Source organism: Molossus molossus, unplaced genomic scaffold, assembly GCF_014108415.1.
Source record: "Molossus molossus isolate mMolMol1 unplaced genomic scaffold, mMolMol1.p scaffold_m16_p_1, whole genome shotgun sequence".
NCBI classification, from domain to species: Eukaryota; Metazoa; Chordata; class Mammalia; order Chiroptera; family Molossidae; genus Molossus; species Molossus molossus.
Genome location: NW_023425344.1, coordinates 85,487,548 through 85,515,326, shown reverse-complemented (window position 1 = coordinate 85,515,326; position 27,779 = coordinate 85,487,548). Strand labels below are relative to the sequence as shown.

At 41.9% G+C, this 27,779-nt stretch overlaps 1 protein-coding gene across 5 annotated transcripts in view; it reads left to right on the top strand.

The window, feature by feature from the left end:
* LEF1 (lymphoid enhancer binding factor 1) overlaps positions 1–27,779 on the top strand; it is a 118,970-nt gene that overhangs the window by 58,605 nt on the left and 32,586 nt on the right. For all 5 annotated transcript variants that reach the window (XM_036272741.1, XM_036272768.1, XM_036272759.1 and 2 more), the window contains exons 4-6: positions 19,344–19,476; positions 25,761–25,851; positions 27,484–27,567. In XM_036272741.1, coding sequence (XP_036128634.1) covers positions 19,344–19,476; positions 25,761–25,851; positions 27,484–27,567 — 308 coding nt within the window. The remainder of the gene's footprint in view (positions 1–19,343; positions 19,477–25,760; positions 25,852–27,483; positions 27,568–27,779) is intronic.

Genomic DNA, 27,779 nt, shown 5'->3' with positions numbered 1-27,779 from the left:
TAACAGTTTCTATTTGTGCAGCTAATCTTTGAGACTTATCCGCTACAGAGGTAACAGTCTAGAGCTGTAGGATGGCTGGGGCCCAGAAGTCAGGCTTGGAGTCTGGCTTTGGTGCTACCTGCTTTCTAGCCCAGTGACCTTGTGCAAGTCACTTGGTTGGTTTTCTTGCATGAGATGACAACAAATACCCTCATTGGTACATGGATGTATGACATTGTTGCAGGTTCGCTTCTGATAAACACCAGAAACATCCCTTTATCGTTCCTCAGTCCCCTCCCTTCTCCATCCTCGTCCTCATGGGCAGCCTTACTGTTCTCTGAGGCTTCTGGTTTGGAAGCCTGGAAGCCTCTTTCTCCCCCTGGCTCTCCTCCTCTGTCACCATGCCCACTCTGTTATCACGTGGGCTTCTCCGCCGCCTCGGCTGTGCTCGTGTGCGGCCTTCCCGGTCACTGCCGTCCTCCAGCGTGCTGCCTCCTGCTGGACTTGCTCCTCTCCCAGCTGGCCTAGTTTGCTTTGGATTATTTGCTCTCTCTAAGCCAGACCTGGGTTGACCTTGGAGCATTTCGGCTGATCTGGTAGTGGTAGCGTGGTGTCCTTGGGGGAGCACTGGATTTACAGTGGGAGGGTCTGGAGCCTGACTGCAGACAGGCAGCCACTACCTTCCCTGGGCATCACTCTCCTCATTGGCCGGCAGAGGGTACAGGCTGGTGAGCCCTCAGGCTCCCTTCAGCTCTCGAATTTCACTTTAATAAATTGCTTTGCACTTGATCACTTTGAAGTGGCAGTTTTCCTACTCTCGGATGAGATAAAATGAATACTTCATCTCAAGCCCAGTAGCCATTTCGCACATACCTACGACAGGAGGCTAAGGAAAGCCCAGGAGACTTTCCACGGGAGGCGGTGGGATCCTTCCCATCACTCTGTCCTAAGATTTGACCAGCTGCTCTATCGAGAAACGAGATAGAAGACTTAAAAATTCCACTCTTAACAGTAAAAATCATGACTTAGAACATTATTGAAGTTAATTTTAAAACCACTTGGGAAAAATGGAGATATCTGAAGTGAAAACAATTTTTTAAATTCTAAAAGAGTGGCCGGTAAGGTTTTTGGAGTGCATATTACACTGAAGTGGATTCCTCCCACACTTCCAAGTTTTAAAAAATTGCTGCCTTTTTAAATATAGGAGGAAAAAAACCCCATAGTTTCCACCCCAGGTTAAAATGTCTAGTTTCTGGGTTGTCGATGGCTATAAACCTGGCTTGGTGGCTGGGCCAGCGGAATGCCCTCGGGCCCTTCAGCGCCTCCTCGATTCGCAGGCAGGGTGTGCTCCCTCCAGCTCCCGGGCACACACCCCGGTCCCACCCGGCAGCTGAGAGCAGGCTGAGCAGACAGTGCCCGTTCCCAGGAGGTCTGCACACAGCCTGATCATCCCCTGCAGGTTGGAGAAAAGACACACCTCCAGTTCCCAAATGTCAGTTCACCGGAAGTGCCGCCAGCAAATCAGACTGATGCCATTTATGGACCGACTCCAGAGAGAGGCCCTGGAAGGGGAGGGAGAGGCTGGTAACAGCCTCAGAGGCGGCCCTGTGAGATGGGCCCGGGACTTGCACGTGTGTGGGACGGAGGAGGCTCCTGACATACCCTTAATGTGACAGTGTGGTGTCATCTGTGTCCTCAGCCGGGCACAGCACATCATACATTTTGCTGTGGATGGTGCTTTGATTATATATAATCCCAAATGTAACCTTCTGAGATTCCTGTGTCATCACTGATGTAGAATTACAAGGTTCAGAGATGCAATAAACAAGTAAAATTTGACTTCAATTTGCATTACATATAAAGTATAAATTAGCCTTTATTCAGCTCAAATCAGTTCTTGTGCCCTTTTGTTATTTTTATTTATATTTTAATTTTAATAACATTTTATTTAACCTAATATATTCAAAATTATTTTAACAAGTAACTATTATAAAAATTAATGATATTTTACCTCACTATTCCTTTTATAAAAAATATTTATTTTTGTTACAGATGTTTGTCTTTTTCCCCCTGTTGACATCCTCCTCCCAATCCTGCCCCCCCTTTTATTTTTTTTTTAAAGATATGTAATTCATATAACATAAAATTCACCATTTAAATTGTATAATTCGGTGGGGGTTTTTTCGTATCCAATAAATTGTAGAATTGTCATTGCTAATTCCAGAGTATTTTCATCATTCCAAAGAGAAACTTTTGACCTCTTGTCAGTCAGTCCCAGTTTCCCCTCCCCTTAGCCCTGGCAGCCACTCATCCACGTCGTCTCTACTAATTTGCCTATTCTGGGCATGTCATGTGAATGGAATCATACAGTATGTGATCTTTTGTATATTTCTGGTTTACTTCACTTAGCATAGTTTTTAAGGTTCATCCATGTTCCAGCATATATCAGAACTTTATTATTTTTTTTATGGCAAAATAGTATTCGATTGTATGGATAGATATACAGGCATACCTCAGACTTTGTGGGTTCGGTTCCAGAGCACAGCAATAAAGTGAGTATTGCAGTCAAGTGAGTCAATCTTTTTTGCTGATGGAGGGTCTTGGCTTCAATTTGTAAAAAATGTAACATCTAGTCTGGCCGGAATGGCTCAGTGGTTGAGCGTCGACCCATGCACCAGGAGGTCGCCAGTTCTGTTCCCGGTGAGGGCACATGCCCAGGCTGTGGGCCCAATCCCCAGTGAGGGGCGTGTAGGAAGCAGCCAGCTGATGTTCTCTCTCATTGATGCTTCTATCTCTCTCTCCCTCTCCCTTCCTTTCTCTCTCTCAAAAATCAAAAAAGGAAAAAAAATTTTTGAAAAAAAAAAGTAACATCTATGAGGTTCAATAAAGCAAAGTGCAATAAAATGAGGTATGCCTTACCACAGTTTGTTATCCATTCATCAGCTGATGGACATATGGGTTCTTTCCACTATTTGGCTATTATGAATAATGCTGCCATGAACATTTGTATATAAGTGTTTATGTGAACATGTGCTTTCAGTTCTCTAAGGTATATACCTAAAAGTGGAATTTCTAGGTCATATGATGATTCTATGTTTAACTTTTTGAGGAACTGAAAAACTATTTTCCTATTTCTTTTAAATATTTTTAAATCCCTAAATAATCACCTAATTTAAAAAATTTAAAGGGAGGTAGGAGTTCGCCCTGGCCGGTTTGGCTCAGCGGTTAGAGCATCCGCCTGCGGTCCGGAGAGACCCGGGTTCGGTTCCCGCTAAGGGCATGTGCCTTGGTTGCAGTTTGTCCCCGGCCCTGGTCGGTCGTGTGGGTGGCAGCCACTCGATGTGTCCCTTTCATATCGATGTTTCTCTCTCTCTCTGTTCCTCTCTCTCCCTCCCACTCTACCTGAACAAAAAATGGAAAAATGTCCTCAGGTGAGGATAAAAAAATAAATAAATAAAATAAAAGGGAGGTAGGAGTTCAAACAAGTCAACATAATTGGCTAGAGCAAACACTAAATTAATAATAAGTTGAGGAGGAAAATTTCAGGTTATGCTAAACAAAAGAAAATGCATTATTTACAACGATTTTTGTTATCTCCACATTTACACATTAAAACCAGCTTAAACAGGGTTGGTGGAGAAGATGAATTCTCACAGATTTTTTTTTTAATAGACATAATTAAACTCTGGTAAAACAAAATTTATTTTCAAGAATTATCAGTAACAGTCAAGGTCGAGAAGATACACCCAGAGCATTGCTAATTAGCTGGAGGAGTTGTGAGCCTGAAGAAATGACCATTCTTAACATAAGCTGGAAAATGAAAGGAAAAGTGAAAAGCAAGAGACACAGATTCCTTAAAACGATTATTCTTTGTTCTGCGGACAGGAGTTTTTTAAAATAGAATGATAGCTTACATTCTTTTTTTGACATTGAATTCTTCAGCTTAGCTTAGGCATCACAGGCTTGTGAATAATTCATTGAATGATTATACTGTCCTCTAGCATGCTATTAAAATGATATTGCATAGCCTTTTCTAAAACATAAACACAGGTGAGGATAGCAGTGATCCCATGTTCAGAGGAAGGGAAGGTTCTCCTGTGATTTCATGTTCGGTTACACATTTACAGCTTGACATTACTCATGCCTGCCTCCGAGGCCTCCGTGGCCCGTCCCAGGTCAACTTCTGAGACCAGTCTAGTGAGAGGAGGGGCTGTTGGCCACTGCGTAAGCAGAAAATGGGCTACAAAATGGTTTGGTGAAAGAAAACAGGATTGAGTCCAGCTTCTTTTACTTACTGTGTGATGTTGGGCTTTTCTGAGCCTTTTTTCCCTAATTTAAAACATGGGGATACTAAAAATCCTTTCCTTACAGGGTGAGGGTGAGGTCCAAAGGAGATAAGGAACATGAAAACTCTTTGTAAACTCATGTAAATTTGGTTGTTTTTGTTCTAGTTCAATTCTGGCTTTTTCCCCCTCAAGACATCATCAGCCTGTCCTTGGAGTGGCTTATTCATAGCTGGACCCTGACTTGAGCCTCGTGTTCTTTGGAGAGAATTTATGTTGTGTTTCTTGACTGAATGTGCTGCAGGGACAGCAGCCTCTCCTCCTCCTCTTTTCTAACCTCCAGTCCAGTGCCAGGTCTGTGCAGGTGGCTGGGATGATTTCACTCTGACATACTGCCCTCCTGCTGGAAGCTTCGTTCTTTAATGCACAGATGACAGTCTCAATTATTTACTTTTTTGTGTGTAAAATTGATTTGTTACGGACAACTTTAAAAAAAAACATTAAGTATTTTATACTTTTTAAAATATTCACCTAAGGATATGTTTATCGATTTATTTATTTATTTTTCAGAGAGAGGGGAAGGTGTACAGATAGGGAGTGAAACATCGATGTGAGAAAGAATCATTAATCAGTTGTCTCATGTACGTGCCCAGCCAGGGATTGAACCCGCAACCTGGGTATGTGCCCTGACTAGGAATTGAACCCAAGATCTTTCAGTGTATTGGACGATGCTCCAACCAACTGACCCACACTGGCCAGGGCAAGCATTTTACACTTTTATTTATTTTTTAACCCTCACCTGAGGACACATTAATTGGTTGCCTTCCGCATGAGGCCGACCAGGGCGGGGACTAAATGCAACCGAGGTATATGTCCTTGACTGGAATCAAACCCGCAACTCATTGGTCCACAGGCTAACCCTCTAACCACTGAACCAAACCAGCCAGGGTGCATTTTACACTTACAGAAAAAAAAAACAAAAACAAAAAAACTACATTAACTATTTGCCTTGAAACAAGGGAAGAAAATGTTCATTAGTCTTCTGCACATCTCTTCTCATTGCTGTGCAGTGGAGCTCCTGCTGCTAGTGACTCAAACCCAGGTGTTTAGGCCCAGAGACAAGGAACCAGGTAGAGCACTTAATGACTGATGACCACACATTCCTCCAGTGTTAGTGGGACCTGGGGCATAGATCAGGTCATCCTAGATCATGTGCAATGATGCTCTTTGAAGTACTTACTCTGGAGTGGTTTCAGACAAAGGTCAAGATGATGTTCCTGTTGCTTGTCAAAGAGAAGTAAGGAGAGAAAAAAGTGTGTTTCACCTAATAACTTAGGAAGGGATTCAGTGTTTGCAGTGGTGTGCTGGTATGTGTTTAACAACTAGCTTGGGGGAACGGAGCACTGACTTTTCACATTTGCCAATTTCCATGGTGTAAATAATCCTACCAAGGCCAATTTTACGCTACCAACACAATATTAACAGGCTCTCAAAATTCCTGAAAATTTTGTAATAAGCTTTGGAGAGCTCTAGTACAAGCTGACTCCAGCACATTGCTGGAAATTAAGGGCAACTGAGGTTATTTTGGGCAAAGATTTATAGATCAGGAATTCAGTATCTACACTGATTTCATTGGCATGTTCCCACCAAAAAGATGCAGAATAAAATTCAGGATAATAATTTTTTATTCACAGTAAATGGTACAAAATGGAATTTATCTTTGCTTTTATGTTCACTAAAAGTATTCTTTTTCACTAGCAGAGAATAGCTGTTGTCACCTTTGCTACTATAATTTTCTGTCTATATACTATGCTTGGTTTTATTTTTAATAGTCTATATATATAATTTAAGAGTCTTTTATAAAGTCTTTACATTTTGCTTCCTCTCCTTATACCACTAAAACAAATGTTTTTGTTTTTGTTTTTGTTTTTTATCCTCACCCAAGGACATTTTTCATCAGATAGAGAGGGAGGGAGAGAGAGGAAGAGAGAGAGAGAGAAACATCGACGTGAAGGGACACATCGAGTGGCTGCCACCCGCACGACCAACCAGGGCCGGGGACAAACTGCAACCGAGGTACGTGCCCTTAGCGGGAACCGAACCCGGGTCTCTCCGGACTGCAGGCCGACGCTCTAACCACTGAGCCAAACCGGCCAGGGCAAAACAAATGTTTTTAAGGAAAGTTTTCTATTCTAGTTTGATTTATTTGGGGGCTTTAAAAAGTGAATCAAAATGTGCAAAATTACATAAAACCCAGTTTTTGTACTCTCTTTTGTCATTTGAGTTTTCTGATGTAATTTTCAACTCATTTCAGGATTTTGTTTTTAAGTCCAAAACAAAAGGTTCTTTTTCCTTGACTCATATAAGTAGATCCTATGAATAGTGGTACCTACAGCATCATTTTCACTCAAGATAAGTTCTGGGTTTTTTTTTCCAGGCAATATGCTCTGATGTGAGATGGAAAAGACAGTTACCCATCAAAGAATGAGTTAATCATTAAATTTTAAAGAATCTGAAAACGTGTATTAGGTGTTTTTGAAATCATCTGAACTGACTGACAAGTTGAAGTTACATAAACCACTGTGCAACACATCATTTATTCAGAAAGCTCACTCAAACCTATAAAAGAAAAGATAACATGTAGTAATTTTTTTCATATCATAATATGAACTGTTACATGGTTATACTGCTTGTCACATAGCTCTCAAACTTGCTGACTTGGCCCTCAGTATGGGATTTTGAAGTCCAATGTTTGATCTCCAGGTCTACCACTCAACTTTTCTGATTTTCAGTTTCCTTTGCCATAAAAGGAACTTTTGTTAACAAGCATGGCTGCTGCTTTTGTTTGTTCAAGTCACACTGGAGTACAGAAAAGGAGCAACCTTACCTACAGATTTTCCAACTGCAATGCCAAGCTGCCTGACAGAAATATTATGTGAGGCACAAATGGAAGTTATATATGTAGTTTAACATTTTTTAGTAGCCACACCAAAAAAAAAAAACAAAAACAAAAAACCAGGTAAAATTAATTTTAGTAATAACTTCATTTAATGCAATATAGCCAAGATGTTATTTCAACATGTGAGCAATGTTAAATATCATTGAGATGTTTTACATTTTCTTTTTCACATTAAGTGTTTGAAACCAGTGTGTATTTTACACTTGAAGTGGGTCTCCATGTGGACGAGCCACATTTCGAGCCGGAAAGCGAAGACTGACGGCTGCGGCATTAGACAGCGCAGCTCGGTAGAAGAGGGTTGCTGCCCTCTTACATGTACATATCGCATTTATACATTCATAGACAATGATTTGAATTTCCTAATAAACTTCAGCTGTCAACTAAAGCTTTAGTCTTAGTGGCTGAATCCAAAATACATTTATTGGTCGCATTTTTTCCTTTGATTTCTGAATTCAGCACATTTTATAGAAAAATGAAGATTCCCCACAGACTGAAAGGTTGCTCTTTTCACTTTTTAAAACACCCAGTTTTAAGCAGAGAATATTTTACACATATGGCGCTTAATAAAATCACAGACGGTTTGTAGGGCAAAATTGGTGCATAAGCCTTCCTATGCAAGTTTTGTAAATGCTTCACACCTCATCTTAAAACAAAAATCAGTCTATTTAAAGTGTGGCAGATGCTTTTTATAGTTACTTTAAGTGTGAAGGGTTCCTTTCCAATATGAAATTGTTAGGTTTAAGTCAGCTGTCTTTGCCCCTATGGAAGTTTGCCCCATCCATTTACAGCCTGGACATAGAAATGACTCCTCCACACTCCCCATCTGGTTAGCCGCTGAACTTCCCTGACCTTGACCCCCCTGAAGGCTCCAGCCACCCACCCTCAAGCTCCCCTCTCCAAGGACACCTAGAGTCATCTGGCTTCTCGGGCCCCAAACAGTCTTCCTTTCCCACTGGACATTCTGAGTGCCACGGGGAGATCGTCCAGCTCTCTGAAGCTGGGTAACAGAGAGGTCCGGCTGTGGTGGTGAAGGAAGACGTCCCTTCCCTTCAAATACGCCATCCGTGGGCTGTGGTAGAGGGACCCAGGCCACTCGAAAACCTGACCGAGTCTGTTCGGGCTTGATGGCTGACGAGGTTCAGGGGAGAACTGGAACTCACTCACCCACAGCAGAGATCTGGAGTCTGGAGATCCAGGAGTTGCCTCCTCCTGTCCATCCTGGGCCCTGCTGCCCTGCGCCCAGCGCTCAGGTACACGGAGCCGGCTCTGGCTCCTGCCGCGTCCCTCCCCTTCCCTGCCGTGTTCACCTTTCCCAGTGACCTGCTCAAGCAGTGCTTTCCAGAAGCGTACTAAGCTTGCTTATTAATAATAATCAAAGATTATACAGTGATTGCCAAGCACTTTTCTCTTGGAACAGGGAGCAATTTTCCATCTAAGGCCCCTGTTCTCCCCGATGAACATCACAACCCCCACCCCAGTCCACTGATGTGTGATTGTATTTGTGTATAAAAACGTCTACACGGCTTTCGTCAGATCACAGTGCCTGGAATCCAGACAGTGTTAGGAACCATTAGCATCTTGTTCCACCCCACGTCCTTCCCACTGTACAATTTTAAAAAAAGTTGTTTTTTTTTTCTTTATTGATATTAGAGAGAGAGGAAGGGAGAAGGAGAGAGAAAGAGAGCATCAATGAGAGAGAACATAGACTAGCCGCCTCCTGCATGCCCCCCACTGGGGATCCGCCGCAACCTGGCCCCGACCAGGAATCCAACCAGTGACCACTTGGTGCATGAGTCAAGGCTCAACCACTGAGCCACACTGGCGGGGCCCCACTGTACAATTTTACAAACACGCGGGCCCGGTAGAGCCCAGTGCTGCTGCCGCCCATCCTTGTCCTTCCTGCCTCCTCCGAATCTGGCCCGCCTTGCTTTCACCTGCGCCCCACCCCCTCGCTGGACTTCTGGACTTGTAATGTATTTTACCGCCAGCACTTGTTTGGTGCTTTGCTTTGTTTATCTTGAATGACTCCAGGTCTTTCTTTTAATTTTCAAAGACAGTCTCAACATGGACAAAAGATGATCTTGAACATGAAAAGTAAACGCAGCGCCCAGAAGATTAGGGGTGGGCGATTCAAGTGTTGTGAAATCAAATGAATAATAGGATGTTGTATTGTTACATAATTAGAAAGCATTCTCCCTTTTACTCTGATCTTCTCTCAGCTTTCAACTTTAACCCCGGCCCCTCTATTTATAGACTCCAGTTACTGGGAAGTGGGGCATCCCCCTTGGCTCCCAGAATGAGTTATTCCTCTTTGTAGCAGTTTTTCTCCACAGTTCACAGTGAAAAGTTCATCTGATTGGGATAGGACAGATGTGTGTTTCATCCAAGTTCAACCATGTATGGGCTAGCCTGTGTGACCTGGGACAGAGCCTAACCTTTCTTATCTCATTTGTTTCCTCATTTGAAAATGGGGGAATAAATTTGATCACAAGTATAAAAGCATCATAGTTCTAGAATATAGAAAATATTCAGGGAATTGTCCCTTCTCGTCTTTCTCATTCAGGCTCCAGGTTTTAACTATTGCGACCTATACTTTCTCTCTTTTCAGTTAATTGCCTTTCTTTATTCCCCTTCTCCCACATTTACTTTATATAGCATTTAGTGCATTATTAATGATTAATAAATATTAATACAGTTATATGACCCACCCTTTAGTCTCACCATGAAGGATCAGATCATTAAGTTAAAATAAAACTTAAGGTTAGACGTAACCTTGTAATAGATGAGTTGCACTTAAATTTAAAATAATGATTTTTCTAAACATTTTCTTAAAAAAATGGTTGGCTGCAATCTGACATGTTGGTTGGTAGTATTAGAGAGAAAGCCAGAGCTTTTTAAAAATTTTCCTCAAAATAAATTTACTTGGACTCTTAACTCTGTTTAGAGACTGCCCCTTTCTTCAGCCATGACCCTCAGGAGGAACATGTCCTGGGAGGAGTTCTCCCTGGTGTGGGGGAGGGGAGGGGAAGACCTGCAATCCTAATGCTTCCCTTCCCCTCTGAACTGCAATTGCTATCAGCTCTGGTGTGTGAGGAGCACACTCTTGACTTTGTAGCCCCTGGATAAAAGGAAGAGGAAGACACAAAACTTAACTTCAGAACTTGATAGTGTAATCAGAATAACTATAACACCAAATACTAATGTTTGTAATGGCACTCCATTTTTATCTGTGAAAGATAAATCGGTGATAACATTTTGTAAATGAGAGAGAGAGAGAGAGAGAGAGAATGAATATACAAGAAAGTTAAGTGGGTTATCTTTGTCTAACAGGTGGTATTAGGCCTTGCGGCATCCTGAGCTAATCATAGGGGTCCCTGCCCTCCTCTGCTCTTACCCTCTCCCTGTTGTTGACTTTTGGAGAGGGAGATTATGGGGTAGTGAGGTAGACCTGCTATATAGTCACATGAGCCCTTAAAAGCAGAGAGCTTTCTCCACTGGTCATAAAAAAGGAAGTCAGAGATTCAAAACAAACACCATCACTGGCTTTAAATGGAGGTGGCTACTTGTCAGGGAATGTGAATGCCCCCACCCCCTAACCAGTGAGGAAGTGGGGACGGATTGGATCGCCAGGGACTGAATTCTCACAACCAAAGTGAGCTTGCAGAGCCTCCAGACGGGGAACTCAGCCGGCCAACACCCTGTGCTATGCTGAGCAGAGGACCCGGTCACATGGTGACCGAATCTGTGAGATAATGAATTGTGATGTATTAAGCTGCATGTGGTAAATTTTTATGCAGCAATAGAAAATACAAGGATTAATCCCTGTTTTTCTTATAAGAGTATGAATTCTTTCTTGAAAGGAATTGACTCCTTAGTGTTGAAAGCCTCATTCAGGTAATGAGGCCTAAGAAATAGGTATTGAATATCTCCATTTTACCCAGACCTGCCCTAGATGCTGGGGATGGTTACCAAGGCATGGCCTCTACCGAGTGCGAGAAAAGAGAGGCACAAACAGGTAGCCAGCAGTACATTGTGGTCAATGCAGTCATGTCCATGGGCTGTAAGTACAGAGTGGATGATGGGTGAGTGGACAGCAGGGGGTGAAGAAGGCTGTTGAGCACTGAAGGGCACAGATCTGTATTCCCAGCTATTGTCTGTCAAGAATCCTTTTGGAGAAAATAACTCAAACTCTAATGAAGAAATAAAGTTTGAGGTTCTATACTGAGTTAAATTAAAGGTCTTTCAAACATTTTAAAATATCGTTTATAAGGATGTGCTGTGCATTTTTGTTTGCTTTTCAGATTTCTCTTGATTTGCTCATTTAGATTACTAGGAAATAAAGAGGGGGGGAAACGATAGCTTGGTACATCCCCAAAACATTTCATCTCTGTAACTGTAAATCATTTTCTCTCTGAATTCAACATAACAGAAATATTAACCCTTTTATTAGCTTGGATCATCCACAATCAACAACTATTTCTGTTTTCTTCCTTTACTGTGGGCCCCTGGGGCTCCCTGAATTAGGGGTTCCACAAGGTCAGAACTATTCTGATGGTAACGAACAGTTATTTGCTTTTTCACTGTGTGGGCATTTGCATGATGGTGCGAAGCAATGCTGGGTGGAAGTGCTGGTGCCTTGGCACCAAATGGTACTAGTAGTCCTTGAATTCTGCACAATACCCTCCCAGGGAAAAAACGTGCCAATGCCACTTTAGAATACCCTTGAATGAAGCAGTAAAAATTATTAATATTATTGAATGTTGACCTTGGAATGCATAACTGACAAACTCCGGTTTCTTCCAACTTCGGTGTTTGGCAGATGCTTTCTTACAAACGAGCAGTCTTTCTCGTCAGTGGAACAACTGACAGCATTTGTTGCCAGTGATAACATTTGGGCTTTCAAGCAAAAATTAGAATTTGAGAAATTTGTGTCCACTGCTGTGGGCTTGATAGCTTCTGAAATTTTTAAAGTTTTTCTGATGAGATCGCAACGATATATATGAATAAATGTGATTTCTATAATATATAGTGAAATATGTCAACTCAGTGAGCCAGTATTTCCAGATGACTCATGCATAGTATTACAAATGATACATGGGTAAATCCATACTGCAAGATAGATCAATGGATGTTAATGGCAGAGTAGGAAAAATACATTGATATGGTTTTGATTCTACATTGCAACTTTAAAAACCTACCACTTGTCAAGTTTTGGAATAGTATCAAAGAAGAGGATCCACAATTCTCTAGAGAAAAAAAAACTATTAAAATAATTCTTCCCTTTTCAATAACACATCTATATGAGGTCAGATTTTCTTCATATACTTCAACCAAAATAACATCAAAACAGAGACTTGAATTCATGTGAAAGCAGGTAAGAGAACCCAGTTGTCTTCATGTTAAACTGATGCTAAAAAGATTAGCAAAAACTGTGAAACTAAATACTGATGTTCTGATTGAATGCTTTTCTTTCAAAATGGTCATTTTTCATAGAAATGTTTTTATGTTAACATGCAATGGCTTTGTCATTTTTAAATGAATTAATAAGTACTTTTAATTTTCTTATTTTAACTTCTAATATGATAAGTACTTACAAGTAAACCAACACAAATGAAAGCTCATTGGGACCCTCAGTGATTTTTAAGAGTATTAAGATGCTCTGAGAATAAAAGTTTGAGAACTGTTGCTGTAAGAGATTTTATTTAAATGAGTAAAGATAGATTGTGTTATCTATTAAGTTATAAAAGAAGAAATAAAATGAGCGCACAGAAAACCTGTGTGTACATGAAATCACAGCAAGTTCTAAGTCAGAATGTTGTGTATGGTTTAAGGTTTCAGGCGTGGGGTGCCACTTTTGATGAATCCCGAAGGGTGGGAGGGATTTCTACAGCAGTGATCCGAAGAAGGTATTGAGATCACAGACACTTTAGACTAAAAATGTGTTGGCAGAACAGGGAAGGGAGAGTTTGGTGAAGAGTTCACCTGAAATAAAGCATAGTTCTAAATTCTGCAACTTGCTTTGTCTTAGAGATAAGTGATTTGAATATTGGGAGAGCAGAGGAATTTATTTATTCTTTTTTTAAAATCCTCACCATTTTTCCATTTATCTTCAGATAGAGTGAGAGGGAGGGAGAGAGAAAGAGAAACATCATTGTGAGAAGGACACATTGACTGGTTGCCTCCTGCACGGCCCTGACCAGGGCCAGGGATGAACCGCAACCAAGGTATGTGACCAGAATCAAACCCGCAACTCTTTGGTCTGGGGGCCAATGCTCTAACCGCTGAGCAAAACCGGCCAGGGCTGATTATTTAATTCTTTCATCTTTATCCATTCCACAAATATTCATTGGGCAGATATTGTGCGCTAGGGCCTGAATTAGAGGTTTTATTTGCATTGCTCATTAATCCTCATCTTGACCCTGTGATCAGCCATTTTATGTATGAGGAAACTGAGATTCTGAAAACGAAGTGAATTACCTGTGCATAGAAACTAGGTGGCATTTAAATGTTTGGGATTTGTCCTCTCTGCCTCTGGTGCCCATGTACTTGAATATCAAACTGTTTTATTACTCACCTCTTCCACTTGGCAATCAGAGGACGCCAGGACTGTGTTGTTGATTCGGTAGGAGTACAAGCTGTGGACTTAAGTGTCCCCGACTGGCGTCAAATCCTGTCTCTGCTACTTAACATCCTGTGTGATCTTGTGTAAAGTACTTATGTCTCAGAACCTTGGTTTACTTCTCTGTAAAACAGAAACCTTAACACTAACTTAGGGTGATTTCGGGATTAAATGAGGGAATGTATGGAAATCATCACTTTATAGAGAACTGGGAAAATTGTGGGTGGTTTACCACCTTTTCTTCTTAGCTGCTCTCCCAGGAGTCTGTTTATAGTCTTGCTAGTGACATCGGTCTTCCCCAAGTGGTCAGTTGTTCTGTCCAGTTGCATGGCAGTGGAACCCAGGCCACACTTGCCCGGCAGTGTGGTTCGGAATAGGTGGACAGAGGAGCTGAGTAGCCAGCAGTGTGAGGCAGGAACAGCGGGAACGTGGTATCAAACAATGCCAGTACAATCCTCTGTCGACGAATTATTACTGAGCTGTGTGTCCAGGAGGACTCGGCCGAGTGCCAGAGAATACAAAGGCATGGCCATAACGGCGGGCATTTACTGGATGTCCAATCCATCTCACTTCTTTTTCCTGTGACAGTTTCCTTCCCCTCTTAGGAGAACATCCCAGGCGTCTGGTGATGGCACACCTTTGCCTCCAGAGTTGGACTCATGAAATCTCTCTCCCTTGCGAACCTGACAACTTGACCAGTTCCTGCTTAGGAAGTGTTCCGAGTGCAGGGCCTGATTGTCACTGAAGAGGGCTCCCGCGTCACAGGCATAGCGGTCTTCGATTTGAAAGCCACATCAGATCGAAGTCAGAGGTTGAGCTTTGTGGGTCTCTGGAAAGGTTGCCAGTGTTAAATGTTACTTTTGAGGTCTATTTGGTGCAAGGACCGATGTATCCTTCGGGAGTGAATCAGATCTGCTCCTCTTTGTGAGAAGGCTGAAGAAGCTCAGGTTCTCATAGGAGGGAAGGCGCAGTATGAAATTACACGGCTTCGACCTCACGAGTCCCAGACTGCCTAAGGGTGTGCTAAAGGTTCAGTGCCCCCGCAACCACCGAGGCCAGATGGAACTCCTCATCTCAGTACGCTGGTGGAGTGTTAAAGTTTCCCTGGATTCAGTTATTACCAGGAGGGCTGTTGATAAAACGCACAGCCAATTGAAATGGAACTCAGGACCTTTCTGCACAGTTGGATCCTGTGCTGTGGGTTTAGTTGAAATCTGGAGATGTGCAAAATGGGGACTCGCTACCAGGCCAGCAGGTTTCTCCCCCAATTACTCCAGTTACCGCAGGCCCACGCCTTCACCAGGAGGGAGCGGAACCACTTTTTAGTCTTTCCCAGAAAGAACCACATCCTCGGAGCTGACAACTTTCATGACAGCTTGAGTTGCTGCCGGCGGGGGAGTGGGTCATTTCAGGAAACCCTGCTTTCAGGGTGACTTTCAGGATCCCTAAGTGGCACCCACTTCGTATCCGTAGGAGGTGGTGTGGCTTTTTGGCTATGATGCCAAAGAGGTCCCTACCTGCAGGGAGCAGCCTGGGTGGCGGCCACGCAGCTTCCAGGAAGGCTTCCCAGCCGTGGAGAGAAAGGCGGCAGTTGAGTTTCTGCAGGTCTGATTGCTTGTCCTGAGGTGCCTCTTTGTCTGAGGTGATCCCTGTGCCTGGGACAGAGACCACACAGGGATTTTGTGGATGCATATCCTGTTAGGTACGGCCCAGATGGTCAATTCAGTGTCCAGGGTTTTATGAACTTGGCTGTTCAAGGAGGCCGAATGGTGTACCAGCGATGGATGTGGCCGCTGGATCCAGACTTCCTGTGTCAGGATTCTGGCTTTGCCACCTACTCACTCTACACCCTTGGGAAAGTTGCTTAACAGCATGCCTCAGTTTATGTGTCTCGAAGGTAGTTGAAAGTGCTTGGTGTCAGTTGCTATATAATGATGTGCTTTGTGCATAGGACGGCCTGATGCTAATTTTTCAGGTTTGGGAAAGGACTGTGGGCTTCCTACGGAATGTGTGGGTATGGAGTAGATGGGAGAGCTGTCTTCGGGGTCCGCCCTTGGTATTTTACACCCCTTCCCCAGTACCCACTCTTCCCATCATTGTAATTATTCTTTTGCACACCTGACCGATCACCTGCCTGAGATGGAAGAATGTGCAGTGTGATTGGAATTGAAAGATCGGGTCTGTGGCTGACTGAGCCACTTACTGCATGTGAGCTTAGACCTAACTTCCTGCAGCTCCTTGAGCAGCACTGGAGTTTTGGGGATGACAGTCGCGGCTCAATCACCCCATTCCCTGGTGCCCTCTGTTTCCTGTTTTAGAAAATGTAGATCTTGGACTATTTCGTTTTAGACTGTTTCTTAGAGTGTTAACGTGATACAAAGGCATGTCGTTAGCTATATGCTCCTATCACCTGATTGTTGTTTTTTTCATAGCATCCGATATCTCCTCAGATTTTGCTTGTTGTTGATATATTTGTTGATTGTCTCCAGTACCCACACCCCCACTTGCAGGGCCCTGGAAAGAAAGCTACGCGAGAATAGGGGCCTCATCTCTGTTGGCCATCGGCGCTGACATAGTGCTTGGCACACTTTAGGTGCTTACACACACACACAGGCCCACGTTCACATGTGTAACCACACGTTATAATGTAGTTACATACATTTGTCTGTAAAGACTTGATAGGTGGTTATTCCTCCTCCTCTTCCTTCACCGCCCCCACCCTCACCCCAAGGCGCACCACTTTGTTGTTTGGAGATCCAAGGGCTAGAATTAAGAATGTTTATGTTGTCTGTGTTAAAACTTACTCACAGTGGCAGTGCCTGGATTCTCGCCTTGTGTGTGCATATAGTGTCAGAGGACAGTCCCTCATGCTCTCAGGGGAAGCCCACAGTCTCGGGTGAGGACACTTGACCATGCTGGTGATGTGTAGTGTAGATTGGTTCTGTTTCTATGCCTAGTAGAGGTGGTCAGCAGGAGCCAAATATAAACCTTAGAATTGTGCTCACACATATTGAGATTTCATATTGCTTTTATTATTTTGCCACAAAAATGGACATAATCCTTGTTGGCTTTAACACTCTACTAGTATGCTATCCATCTTGCAAAATATAAGACAAGGCCAGAGCTTAAATTAAAACCCTTGGCTTCTTATCTCCTTCCCACAGGAAAGCAAATCTGTGTTGAAAACCGTAAAATTAAGAGGAGAGAAAGGATAGCATAATTTAGCAAAAATTCATGCCACCAGATTCTGAGCTGCATGACTGGAGGGATAGGTCAGACATTCAGAAGATGCTACTCTGGAAATAAGAAAGGCACGTGAAATACATATATGTTTCCAGAAGATTTCTGCAATGCCTTGTCTTTTTAGCTACCCTAAGAAAAGATCTTTGTAGCTTGTTTGGCAACTACACATCTTATGAGACTTTTAAAATGAAAATCAAAGCTGTTATTCTAAGGTATAGTTGAAATGTATTCATTTTCGCATTTGGGTGTTGAGATTTTTGTTTCCATTTGGAAAAGGGTTTATAACAGTATTCTCTATCCCCATACCCCCCTCCCACCACCCCCTACCTCCTCTAGCATTCTAAATTCCTTGTATTTAAGAAGCTCATCTGTGTATTTGGCAGACTGCATCATTAACACTTGAAAAGCATTGAAACATTTTTTTTTAACCTTTTGCACATTTATATGCATAGATGTCTGTGCTGAGGTATATAGAGAAAAGGCGTATGGCTTTGATAATGGTGCTCTATTTAATAAATGCCAGGGGCTGTACGAGCTATGCCAGTTCTGCCATTAGAGAGGGGCTGATAATTATAAAATAGGGGAAAACCTAGTATGGAAAATTATATCATTGTCTACAAAAGGGTGATATTTTTCCCCTCTTTTTTTTTTTCCATAACTTTCTTTTGGGTGGAGGTTGTAATGATAGAGTATAGAGAATTACTATTACTGTCTGTGTAAAGAGAATTAAGTGTTACTAGGATAATTGTTCCTAATTTTCCTAAGGATAGACCTCTTGTTGGAGCCACTTACTTTTTATACCTAGTTTATAAAAAACATCAAATAACAAAAAGATGTATGTCACAGGTACCCCACCATACACAGTGTATGGAGGGCCCTCGACCGTTCAGACGTGGGCGGACGTGATAAGCAGTTTATACTGCGATGTGCAGTTTTCAGGTGTTTCCTCAAAATTTTTAATACAGATAATTGCTTCTGGAGAAACAGATATCACACGAATTTCATCTGTAGTACAATAAAAAATCTCATTAATTCAAACTAATTATGGTGAAGGCATGTCTGAAGTAGTGAATTAGTGAATATTCAAAATTCATTATATCCTGTTCCTCTTAAATGCACAAGTTGCTCATTACAATAAGGTTTGCAAAGAGAGAGTTTCGTGATAACTGGTAAAATCAGACACATTTTGCATGTATATAATTTTTTTGAATTTACTTTCTTTGGCAGGGGAGGTGTAGAGTTTCTGTAAAATCTTTCTCCTTAATTATGTTAAATTGCCTGACTCTAGTTTATATTACTGATTTGCTTAGTAAGCACTTTCTTGAGGTGGGGAAAATTCATCTTGAACCAAACAAAAGGATCCCAGACTTCAAATTGATGGAGTCCAAATAAATAACCTGTATCTTTAAAAAGTGTTGTTATGTAGCTTTAGATTTCCAATTTAAGTACATTTAATTTTTTAAACAAATAAAAGATAAAATGTGTTAAAATATATAAGATGTTAACAATTTAAAGTGTTTTTATAGGCTATATTTCATATTATTCCATTAAACTCAAGATTGGAAATTCTTTATATCAATTAAGACTTCTAGAAACTAGAGAACATGAAAATGAGCTGAGTAGGGTTGAAGCATAATGGATGATCAGGTTTGATTGACAAAGCTATAAAACATTAAAAATGGTATAACATGATTCTTAGAGATGTGTAATTCTGGAATTATGAATTCTAGAAACTAAGGGAGTATCAGTACAGCAAATTTATAGTTATTGGTTTGTTTAAAACTTTGCCCTTCAAATTGGCAATATTAATTCATTTATTTGTTCATTGAACGTTTTTTTTAATTGAGTGCCTTTTTATTGCCAGACATATGTAATGAATAAAACGCTTATAAAGCATCCATAACTTTTGCTCCAATAACTCTTTGTTGAGCTCCACCTGAAGAGATCATTTAAAAGGGGATGTATGTATGTACAGAGATTCATGCCATGTGGAATAATAGTAATAAACCCAAATCTCTGAAGGGGAGCTGGTTAGATAACTGAGTCTCCTGATGGAATAGTCATACTCTTGAGGAGTATTTAATGTGGCCAGATTCTGAAGCTTTGAATGAGTATAGCAGATGATTTCAGCTGTCCAGGTCTGGAGCGGATTCTTGGGTTATGTTGGTGCCATTCCTGCTATTGTGTGGCTGCTGCTTTGGGAGAGGAGACAGGAGCTGGATATCCGTGATTAACTGTTGACCTTGTGGTTGCTTTGCAGTCAAATAAAGTGCCCGTGGTGCAGCCATCCCATGCGGTTCACCCCCTCACCCCCCTCATCACTTACAGCGACGAGCACTTTTCTCCAGGATCACACCCGTCACACATCCCATCAGATGTCAACTCCAAGCAAGGTGAGAGCCCTGGCCCCCCAGGTCTTTTTCAGTTTGGGAGGGACCATGTCTCATCATTCTGGGTGAACTTACAGGTAGGTGCCTTTGCTCCTGGTCACTGGGTGGATCAATTACATCTGTAGGAGACAGACAAGAGTAATTCATTTGATAGCAATTTTTAAAAACCCATGAGAATTTGTTGTTACTTCTTTTATTTTTCAGGATTAAAAGAAAAGAAAAACCTAGCAGGGCTATGTTCAAATGGACAGCTCTTAGGACCCACGATATAAACCAGTATGTTGTACAGATATCTGAAAATTCAGTCCTTGGTGCCCCCTGCAGTTCCTTATTTATTTCAGCATGTGTTAGGTGTTGATGGTAGTGTTAGACGAAAAGTTTAGAAAAAGGACAAAGTAGATTTTTACTTTCAAATGTTATCTTTTTGAGCCTTTGAGTGATTTCTTTTGGTTTTAGTTATATCCCTGTTAGGTTTTATCCTCTTTTTCTTTTTTTAATCCCATGAATCTTGCTTCCTTCTCTACGCTGTTTCAAAGATCCACTTCGGTGTCACTTACAGAAAAACACAGCACAGAGGTCTGAAAAATCAAACCAGCAATGAGTGTGGGGTGGTTGGCTGCAGGACACAGAGCTCAGGCTCTCCCAGCCTGCCGGGCCCGCCTGCTGAGAGCAAACTTGGAGAACGGATTTGCTCACGGGTGGCCTGTGCTCTGTCCACGTCCATGCACACTTGGACCTCAACGGAATCTTCAGGACTTCCAAGTAAAAGATCCCGTATACCTGAAACCAATACAGTGTTGAATGTCAACTGTGATTGGAGAGAGAGGAGAAGAGAGAAGAGAAGAGAAGAGAAGAGAAGAGAAGAGAAGAGAAGAGAAGAGAAGAGAAGAGAAGAGAAGAGAAGAGAAGAGAAGAGAAGAGAAGAGAAGAGAAGAGAAGAGAAGAGAAGAGAAGAGAAGAGAAGAGAGAAGAGAAAAAAAGAGAAGAAAAGAGAAGAGGAGAGAGAAGAGAGAAGAAGAGAAGAGGAGAAGAGAGGAGGGGAGGAGAGAGGAGGGGAGGGGAGGGGAGGGGTCCCATGAAACCAAGTGAAGGTAGAGAACAGACAGGTGTAGATTTGCCATTTTCAGCCTCTCACCCTTTGTCCCGCCCTCTCTGTGACCTGTAGTGGACAATGTTTATTAAGTTTGTAAAAAAGAGTGGAGTTCAGGGACTGGGTGTTTGTTTGTTTTTTCTTTTCCTGTTTCCACCACTGTGAGCACGTCTAGGTTAAATATGCAACACCTTCATTTCCCTCCCTGGTGAAAATAGGCAACTTATTTGAGGGCTTAGTTACTACTGGACTTCACTTGAGTGGAGCCCAGGTACCTTCACTCAGAGAAGATGAGAGTCAGCTGTGCAGAGGTTCCAGGTCGGCCTCATTTTCGTCCTCACCTCCAGTCTTTGCTCTGCTTCCTTTGACCAAGGACCTCCAAAGAATAAGAAACCTCAAAGAAAGGTCTGTGGATTTATGGTGAGAACGGGAACTAAGGCATTTTAGGAAGGAGGCCAAGTTTGAGAGGGAAGATCACGACTATGACCTTGGTTGTGGTGAGTTTGAGGTATCTGGAGAGGAACACAAGGTAGGCCACTTAAACATCGCAGCCCCAGAGCAGGCCTGGACTGGAGAGGCGCACCCGGGAACCACAGACACGCAGGTGACGGTTAGAGGTAGCTGTAAAAATTCAAACACGCTGTTAACAAGAAGAACCCAACAGTGTGTTTTATTAAATTTTTAACTATTTATTTACCTAACAGTTGCATGGTGCTTCCTATGTTGTGGGCCCTGTTCTCAGCACTTCAAAATGAACTTATTTTAAAGAAGAATATGTATTGGTTTAGTAGTTTTTCCTCTTAAGAATTCTAGGACAGTTGAATTTTTTAAAAAGACTAGTTTATGACCAGCTGCCAGTTACATTTCTATTTTATCTTCGGTTCCCATCACTTATGTTACCCTAGCTTGTTTTGCCTTACTAATTGTAATTATATCATTGCTTCTCAAACTTTTTCTTTTTAACAAACTCTCCAGAACTAGAGAAGGCCTAGTGGGCATGACCCAAAAGTTGCCTGCCTGCCATTTCTTTAAAGTCTTTATTTCATCCTAAAAATTAGTGTTATTTTTGCACTCTACTTCATACACTCTTTGTGTTGCTTTTAGTATGAAGGCCCTCTTTTTAATTTCTTTTTGTCCTGGACTTTGTATCTCAAGAGATATGAGATATGTAAACTTTGGTTTGAAAAGAACAAAATTACATGATCTTGAATTTATATTATTCCATTTAAAAGTACATTCATCACCAAAAAATAAGTTAAAAAGCTCACTGGGTTTCTTGCTTTTCCTTCTTTTCTCTCCTCCTGTCTGCCTTTTGGCTTTATATTGTGTGATGCAACTAGTTAGAATGTGGTACTGAGGCCAGAGTTGCCGGTTTCAGAGTTCCCAGGAGACTGATGAGCTGTATTTAAAAAAAAAAAAAGTGTCACCCTGGCCGGTTTTGCTCAGTGGTTAGAGCATCAGCCCACGGTCCAGAGAGACCTGGGTTCGGTTCCCACTAAGGGCATGTACCTTGGTTGCAGTTTGTCCTGGGCCCCAGTTGGCGTCGTGTAAGTGGCAACCAGTCGATCTCTTTCACGTCTATGTTTCTCTCTCTCTCTTTTCCTCCCTCTCTCCCTCCCGCTCTGTCTGAAGATAAATGCAAAAACGTCCTCAGGTGAGGATTAAAAAAAAAAAAAAAAAAAAAGAGTGTCATGTGCATACTCTATTACTAGATATAACCATCCAGTAAATATAAGCTGTTTGTCAGCAGAACCGTTCTCAGTTGTAAGAAAATAACTTTAGATTAATTTCCCATTAGGAAGCACATTCATTTTTACCTTTCTGCCAGTTTATTGGGTGTAGGTGTAGAAACAAGAAAGGAAGGTAATATCAATTGTTTTGTTCACTCATTATATCTGGTAAAAATGTTAAAAGGAAGGAGCTTTTAGGAAATACTGAGTTTATATACATACTGTACCTTTGTACTCTTCATTGTATCCTGATAAATAACAACAAAGACATACCACTTATACTGTATACCAAGCACTTTTCTGTATTGCACATATCAATGCATTTATTCTTTACAACAACCCCTAGTTCATTTTTATTCTGATTTTTTTCAGAATAATAAGTTCCTCAAAGATATGTAGTTGAGTGGCAAAATCGATATATTCATACAGCCTAACTCCAAAATCATTTTATCTATATTCATAAAAGTTACTTGTAAAAGCTTAAAAATCTTTAAGGCCATGCTGTGTATAGCCTGCAGCACAGAGTAAGTGTTCAATACACGCCAGTTAAATGAGTGATGTGAAATGTGTCTTCAGTAGACAGCAGTTGGTGGAGGGACACACACCTCTAGGAATCTTTGGAAACAGGATCTTAAAACAACGATAAGCTGTTTAGAAAACACATCCATCTTCTGCTCATGTAATGACCTAAGCCATTTATTTGTACCTCATGTACTTGTATGTACCTGCAAAATGGTTCACAGAATTGACCCAGCATGGGGAATGGGTCCGTTTAAACACCTTTTTTTCCCCCACTTGTTCATTTGTTTAGTCACTCAGAAGTGTTTACTGACAACCTCCTGTGGAGACAACATGGTTTGATACATTGATTGGTAAAACATGGTTTCTTTTTTCCAAGCAGTATTTAAGATCATGCAGGAAATCATTTGCACAAACTAACTATAAAACAAAATGAAGAACATCTTTAGTACTACGTTAAAAGTACAAATAAAATCTTGTAGATACAAAGAAGAAAGAGATTTTTCGGAGCTGTAAAAGTTAGAGAATATTCCATGGGAAAGAGGTATTTGAAATATGAGTAGAATTTTAATAGAAACAGTCAAATTAAAGGACCAGTGTAGGAAGCAGCATGTAGCCAGGTGCTAAGTAAACGTTAGTTTTCCCCCTCCCTCCTTCAGGGCAGTGAAACCAAACCCAATGGTTTGTGTATGTTGTTCTGCTGAATCACCCCCAGCCAGAGTCACTGCTATGTTCTAAGCATGTTCAGAATGTGGACTAGCATGGCGAGCACAGTTTTAAGCTTGTCTGCTGAGAGACCTGTGATTGCAAGCAGGGCTCTACTGTGTCCCAGTGAGAAGAGACCGGGACAAGCCACTATTTTCTGTGCACCCAGACAGTCACTTCATCGCTCTAACCAGGGGATTAAAGTAGACAATTCTGGTAGTCTGTCATCTCCAACCATGATTTTCAAGTTCAGATTTTCCCAAAGTTCCCAAAGCCCTTCTCAGTTAGTCTGATTTTTCTTTTCAAAACAGAGCAATCCCCCTGCAGACCCTGAGGTTCGGGGAGGTGTGAGTCTCAGGTGAGGGTGGGGCCAGTGATTCTGATATGTCACAAATCAGCACTGTAGTCCTTTGGATCACCCCCACTGCTCAAACCTACCCAGACCCCCCCAAAAAATCCAGAGTATGAAATTTGGGGTTACTGTGACCAAAAGAAGCAGTAGATCTAGCAAAAGAAAAGGGGATCTAAAAACTTTCTTTTAAAAACAGCAAAACATGCCCTGGCCAATGTGGCTCAGTTGGATGGGCACTGAAAGGTTGCTGGTTCGATTCCCAGCTGGGGCACATGCCCGGGTTGCAGGCTTGATCCCGGTAGGGGGCATGCAGGAGGCAGCTGATCAATGTTTCTCTCTCTCCCTATCCCTTCCTTTCTCTCTCTAAAAAAAAAAAATCAATTAAAAACATCTTTAAAAAACAAAAACAGCAAAACATGAGGTGACCATGTAAAAACATGTAAGCTCTCTATTGAGGCAGAGATTAAAGACCCTTCTCCATCCCACCTAATTCCTGCAGAATTGAGACTATTTTTTCCTAACTTCATAGTCAGAGTAATATCAACTTCATAAGGCAACACTTCCTAAGCTATTCCCAGTTTAAGGCCTTCAGTATCTTTTAAGATTCAAATGAGACTCATAACCAATTTAAACAGCAAAAAAGCAGAATACGTAATGAGTGTCTTCCACGTGCTCGCCCAGTTCCACGTACCAGTCAATCAATATGTTTATAGCCACTGGATGCATCTTCTACGCCTTTAACCTGGGAATGTGTGTTTGTACATGGAAATGACCTTATAAAGTCAAATTAGCTATATAGGGAAACTTGAGGCTCTTTTCGATTCACAATCACTCACTTTCCCCCAAATATATCGCATCTAAGTTTTCATATTTTGCATTTTTATGCATGTCTTACCCCTTCTTTTTTGTACCCAAAGTAAGATATAAACAAAGACATATCATTTGGGACTAGGATTAGGTATAATCTTTAGGTGATTTTTACAGTTGTAGGACAGTGTGCTCCAGGGAGAGGGAGCTCAGGAAACAATTTGGTGGCACTCTCATTTTCTGTGGATACAACTAATCCAGAACAGCTTGACCTTGGCGCCCAGAGGACTCAACTTGATGAAGAGCTTAGTTGGAGCTGAAGTGGCAGAGACCAAATGAATCATATCAAGTGTGACCATTATGGGGCTGAAGATGATTCCTAATTAATCTTTGATTCTCTGAGGTATCACATTTCCCAAATCTGTATGTCCATAAGGGAGCCAATAAAAATATGAAAGTGGCAATTTACCTAATCCTTGAGCACCATGGCAGACCGTCTGCTTATGAAGGGCTCTCATTTTTTATGCCACACAAAAATAATTGTCTACCATTTTCTTAACCGAAGTGAAACAATGTGAGCAAACTGAATAATTTAAAAGTCTTATTTTAATGACTTTTTTTTTCTTTATTGATTTGAGAGAGAGAGGAAGGGAGAAGGAGAGAGAGATGGAAACGTCGATGAGGGAGAACTGGCCGCCTCCTGCATACTCCCCACTGGGGATCGGGCCCACAACCTGAGCATGTGTCCTGACCGGGAATCAAACCAGTGACCTCCCGGTGCATGGATCAATGCTCAACCACTGAGCCACACTGGCCGGGCTTATTTTGATGACTTTTATCAGTAGTGTATTTACTCTTTCAGAAATTCCTCAAGATGGATTATTTTAAAACCTGTTTTCTCAGATGTTGAAATCTTGAGAAGAGATACCAAACTGACTTCTGTTAAATGGAACTGATAAATAATTGTTGTTTCATTCTAGACCTTAAGATGTAATGGCATAAAGCATTTTACTGCCTTTCTCTTGCTGTAAGAGTCAAATGCCCTGTGAATTTGAACACTCAACCTCTCTGTTCTTTTTAATAGGCATGTCCAGACATCCTCCCGCTCCTGAGATCCCTACCTTTTACCCACTGTCTCCGGGTGGCGTTGGACAGATTACCCCCCCTCTTGGCTGGTAAGATCCTTCCTGCAAACGTCAGCCAGGCATTTGACACATTCTTCTACTTCCCATTCATGGCAATTAGTTTTATGAATGATAACTCTTGTGGCATTGAGGAAATTTTACAACAATAAGCAAAGTGGTAACTTTATTTCATTTCCATTTAAAAGATTAAAAAACATACAGACTTTGAAATGAATTGAATCCCTTTGCTTATATGTGTAGAAAATGACTGTAGCATTTGCTTTTTGAACCTTCTATTTTTATGGATTGAATTTGCGGCGCTGGGCATGTGCTATGCCTGTGTAAAGTGCTCAGTCTGGTTTTCTTCTCTGTTATTTTCTATGAAAACCTACGTATTTGAAGGAAGCTTAGACACATTGAATATCTTATATGCTCTCTTTGCTTATAAATGGCAAGTGAGGTAAATGACAAATCAATAGAGGGACACTTAAAAATACAGAAGCATCTTTTGAATCATAAAGTAAGTTCCAGCTTGAGTTCAGAGAAAGTAAATGAGTAACATTTGGGCTTTTTTATTTTTCAGAATCCAATTGCTCTTTGTTATTTCTAAAAAATTGCTAACTGCCGCCTTCAAGGTTTCTAAATTGTAAAGGAGCAGGAATATATTCTAGGAAAAAAGAATCCTTTCACACAGTGTAGCCTGTTGTACTTTTCTTGTGAGCGTACAACTTTCCCTGCTCCCACTCCTGTCCCTTCTCCACCCCCTCAGCCCCCCATGGAAACAATGTTCCAACTCTCCCTTCTCCAGCTGGTTCTCTGTCCCTACAGCGCCAGGTCGATGCCCCAGCCCCCTACCTTGACTTCCCTACATTATCTCTTCTTCAGGAAGAAGGGGTCATCCTGCCTTGGAAGTTTTAACTCACTCTCTGTAGTGTTAGGCCTGCCAGTCAGTAAGAGCTGGAATTGAATTGGTTGTGCATACATGTTAACCCTCTTGTCAGTCATTCTGTCTGGACTGAGCTGCGCAGGGCAGTCATCTGCGCTGCGGGTCAGTGGCAGCCGGAAGTGAGGACGGTGTGAGTGAGAAGTGTGAGATGTGGGGAGACAGGGAGAGATGGACTTCTCAGAGTGGAGAGAAAATCATTCCAACGAATTGATTCTCATTTTTTGACTCTCACATGGGGAATTGGTTGGGGGTGGGGGGGCGGTAAGTTCAGTGTTTTAAAAATATTTGTTCATTTTTATATAAATGTGAAGTTTTATTTTCTTCTTTCTCATTGTTCCTGAACTTGTCAAAAATGCTGATACAGAATCTACTAACCTCCTCTGAAAGGAGTGTTTCACCATTCTCAGCGTTCTGTTACAATTGATAAACACGTTACCTGCCTCCTTTGTTCAAAGCATTAGCAGGGTTGGAAGAGGGGAAGGGATAAAAGACATGTAATTCGTGGACTGGTTTGTTTATAAAGTTGAGGGTGGGTGATTTTCTTCAAGGCAAAAGATACTTTGATTGGGTGGAGGTTAAGGAAGGGAAGCAATTGGACAACTGAAGAAATGCTGTCGTCTGTAATTGTCCAAAAAATCCACCTTGAACACCTCCCTCTTCTCCCTTCATCAAACTCTTACTGCTGGTTGGTTACTCATGTTTTGTCATTGATGGGTTCCTTTCTTCTGTGACCTCAGGCAAGGTCAGCCTGTATATCCCATCACGGGAGGATTCAGGCAACCCTACCCATCCTCACTGTCAGTCGACACTTCCATGTCCAGGTAGGTGGAGGTGGAAACCGGGCCCCAGGACAGCTGCTCCTCCCGCGCTTGCATCTCGTGCGCCTCTGCTTGCCTCTCGGTCGGCTAGGAGGGCGCACGCTCCGCCGCGTCTGTCTGTGCAGTGTGCCTGGCTCCCACACTAGGTGTCGTGGGGCTTCCTGGGCAGGAGCCGCCCTCTGTGCCCCAACAGCAAGCACCAGCCATACCCGCCA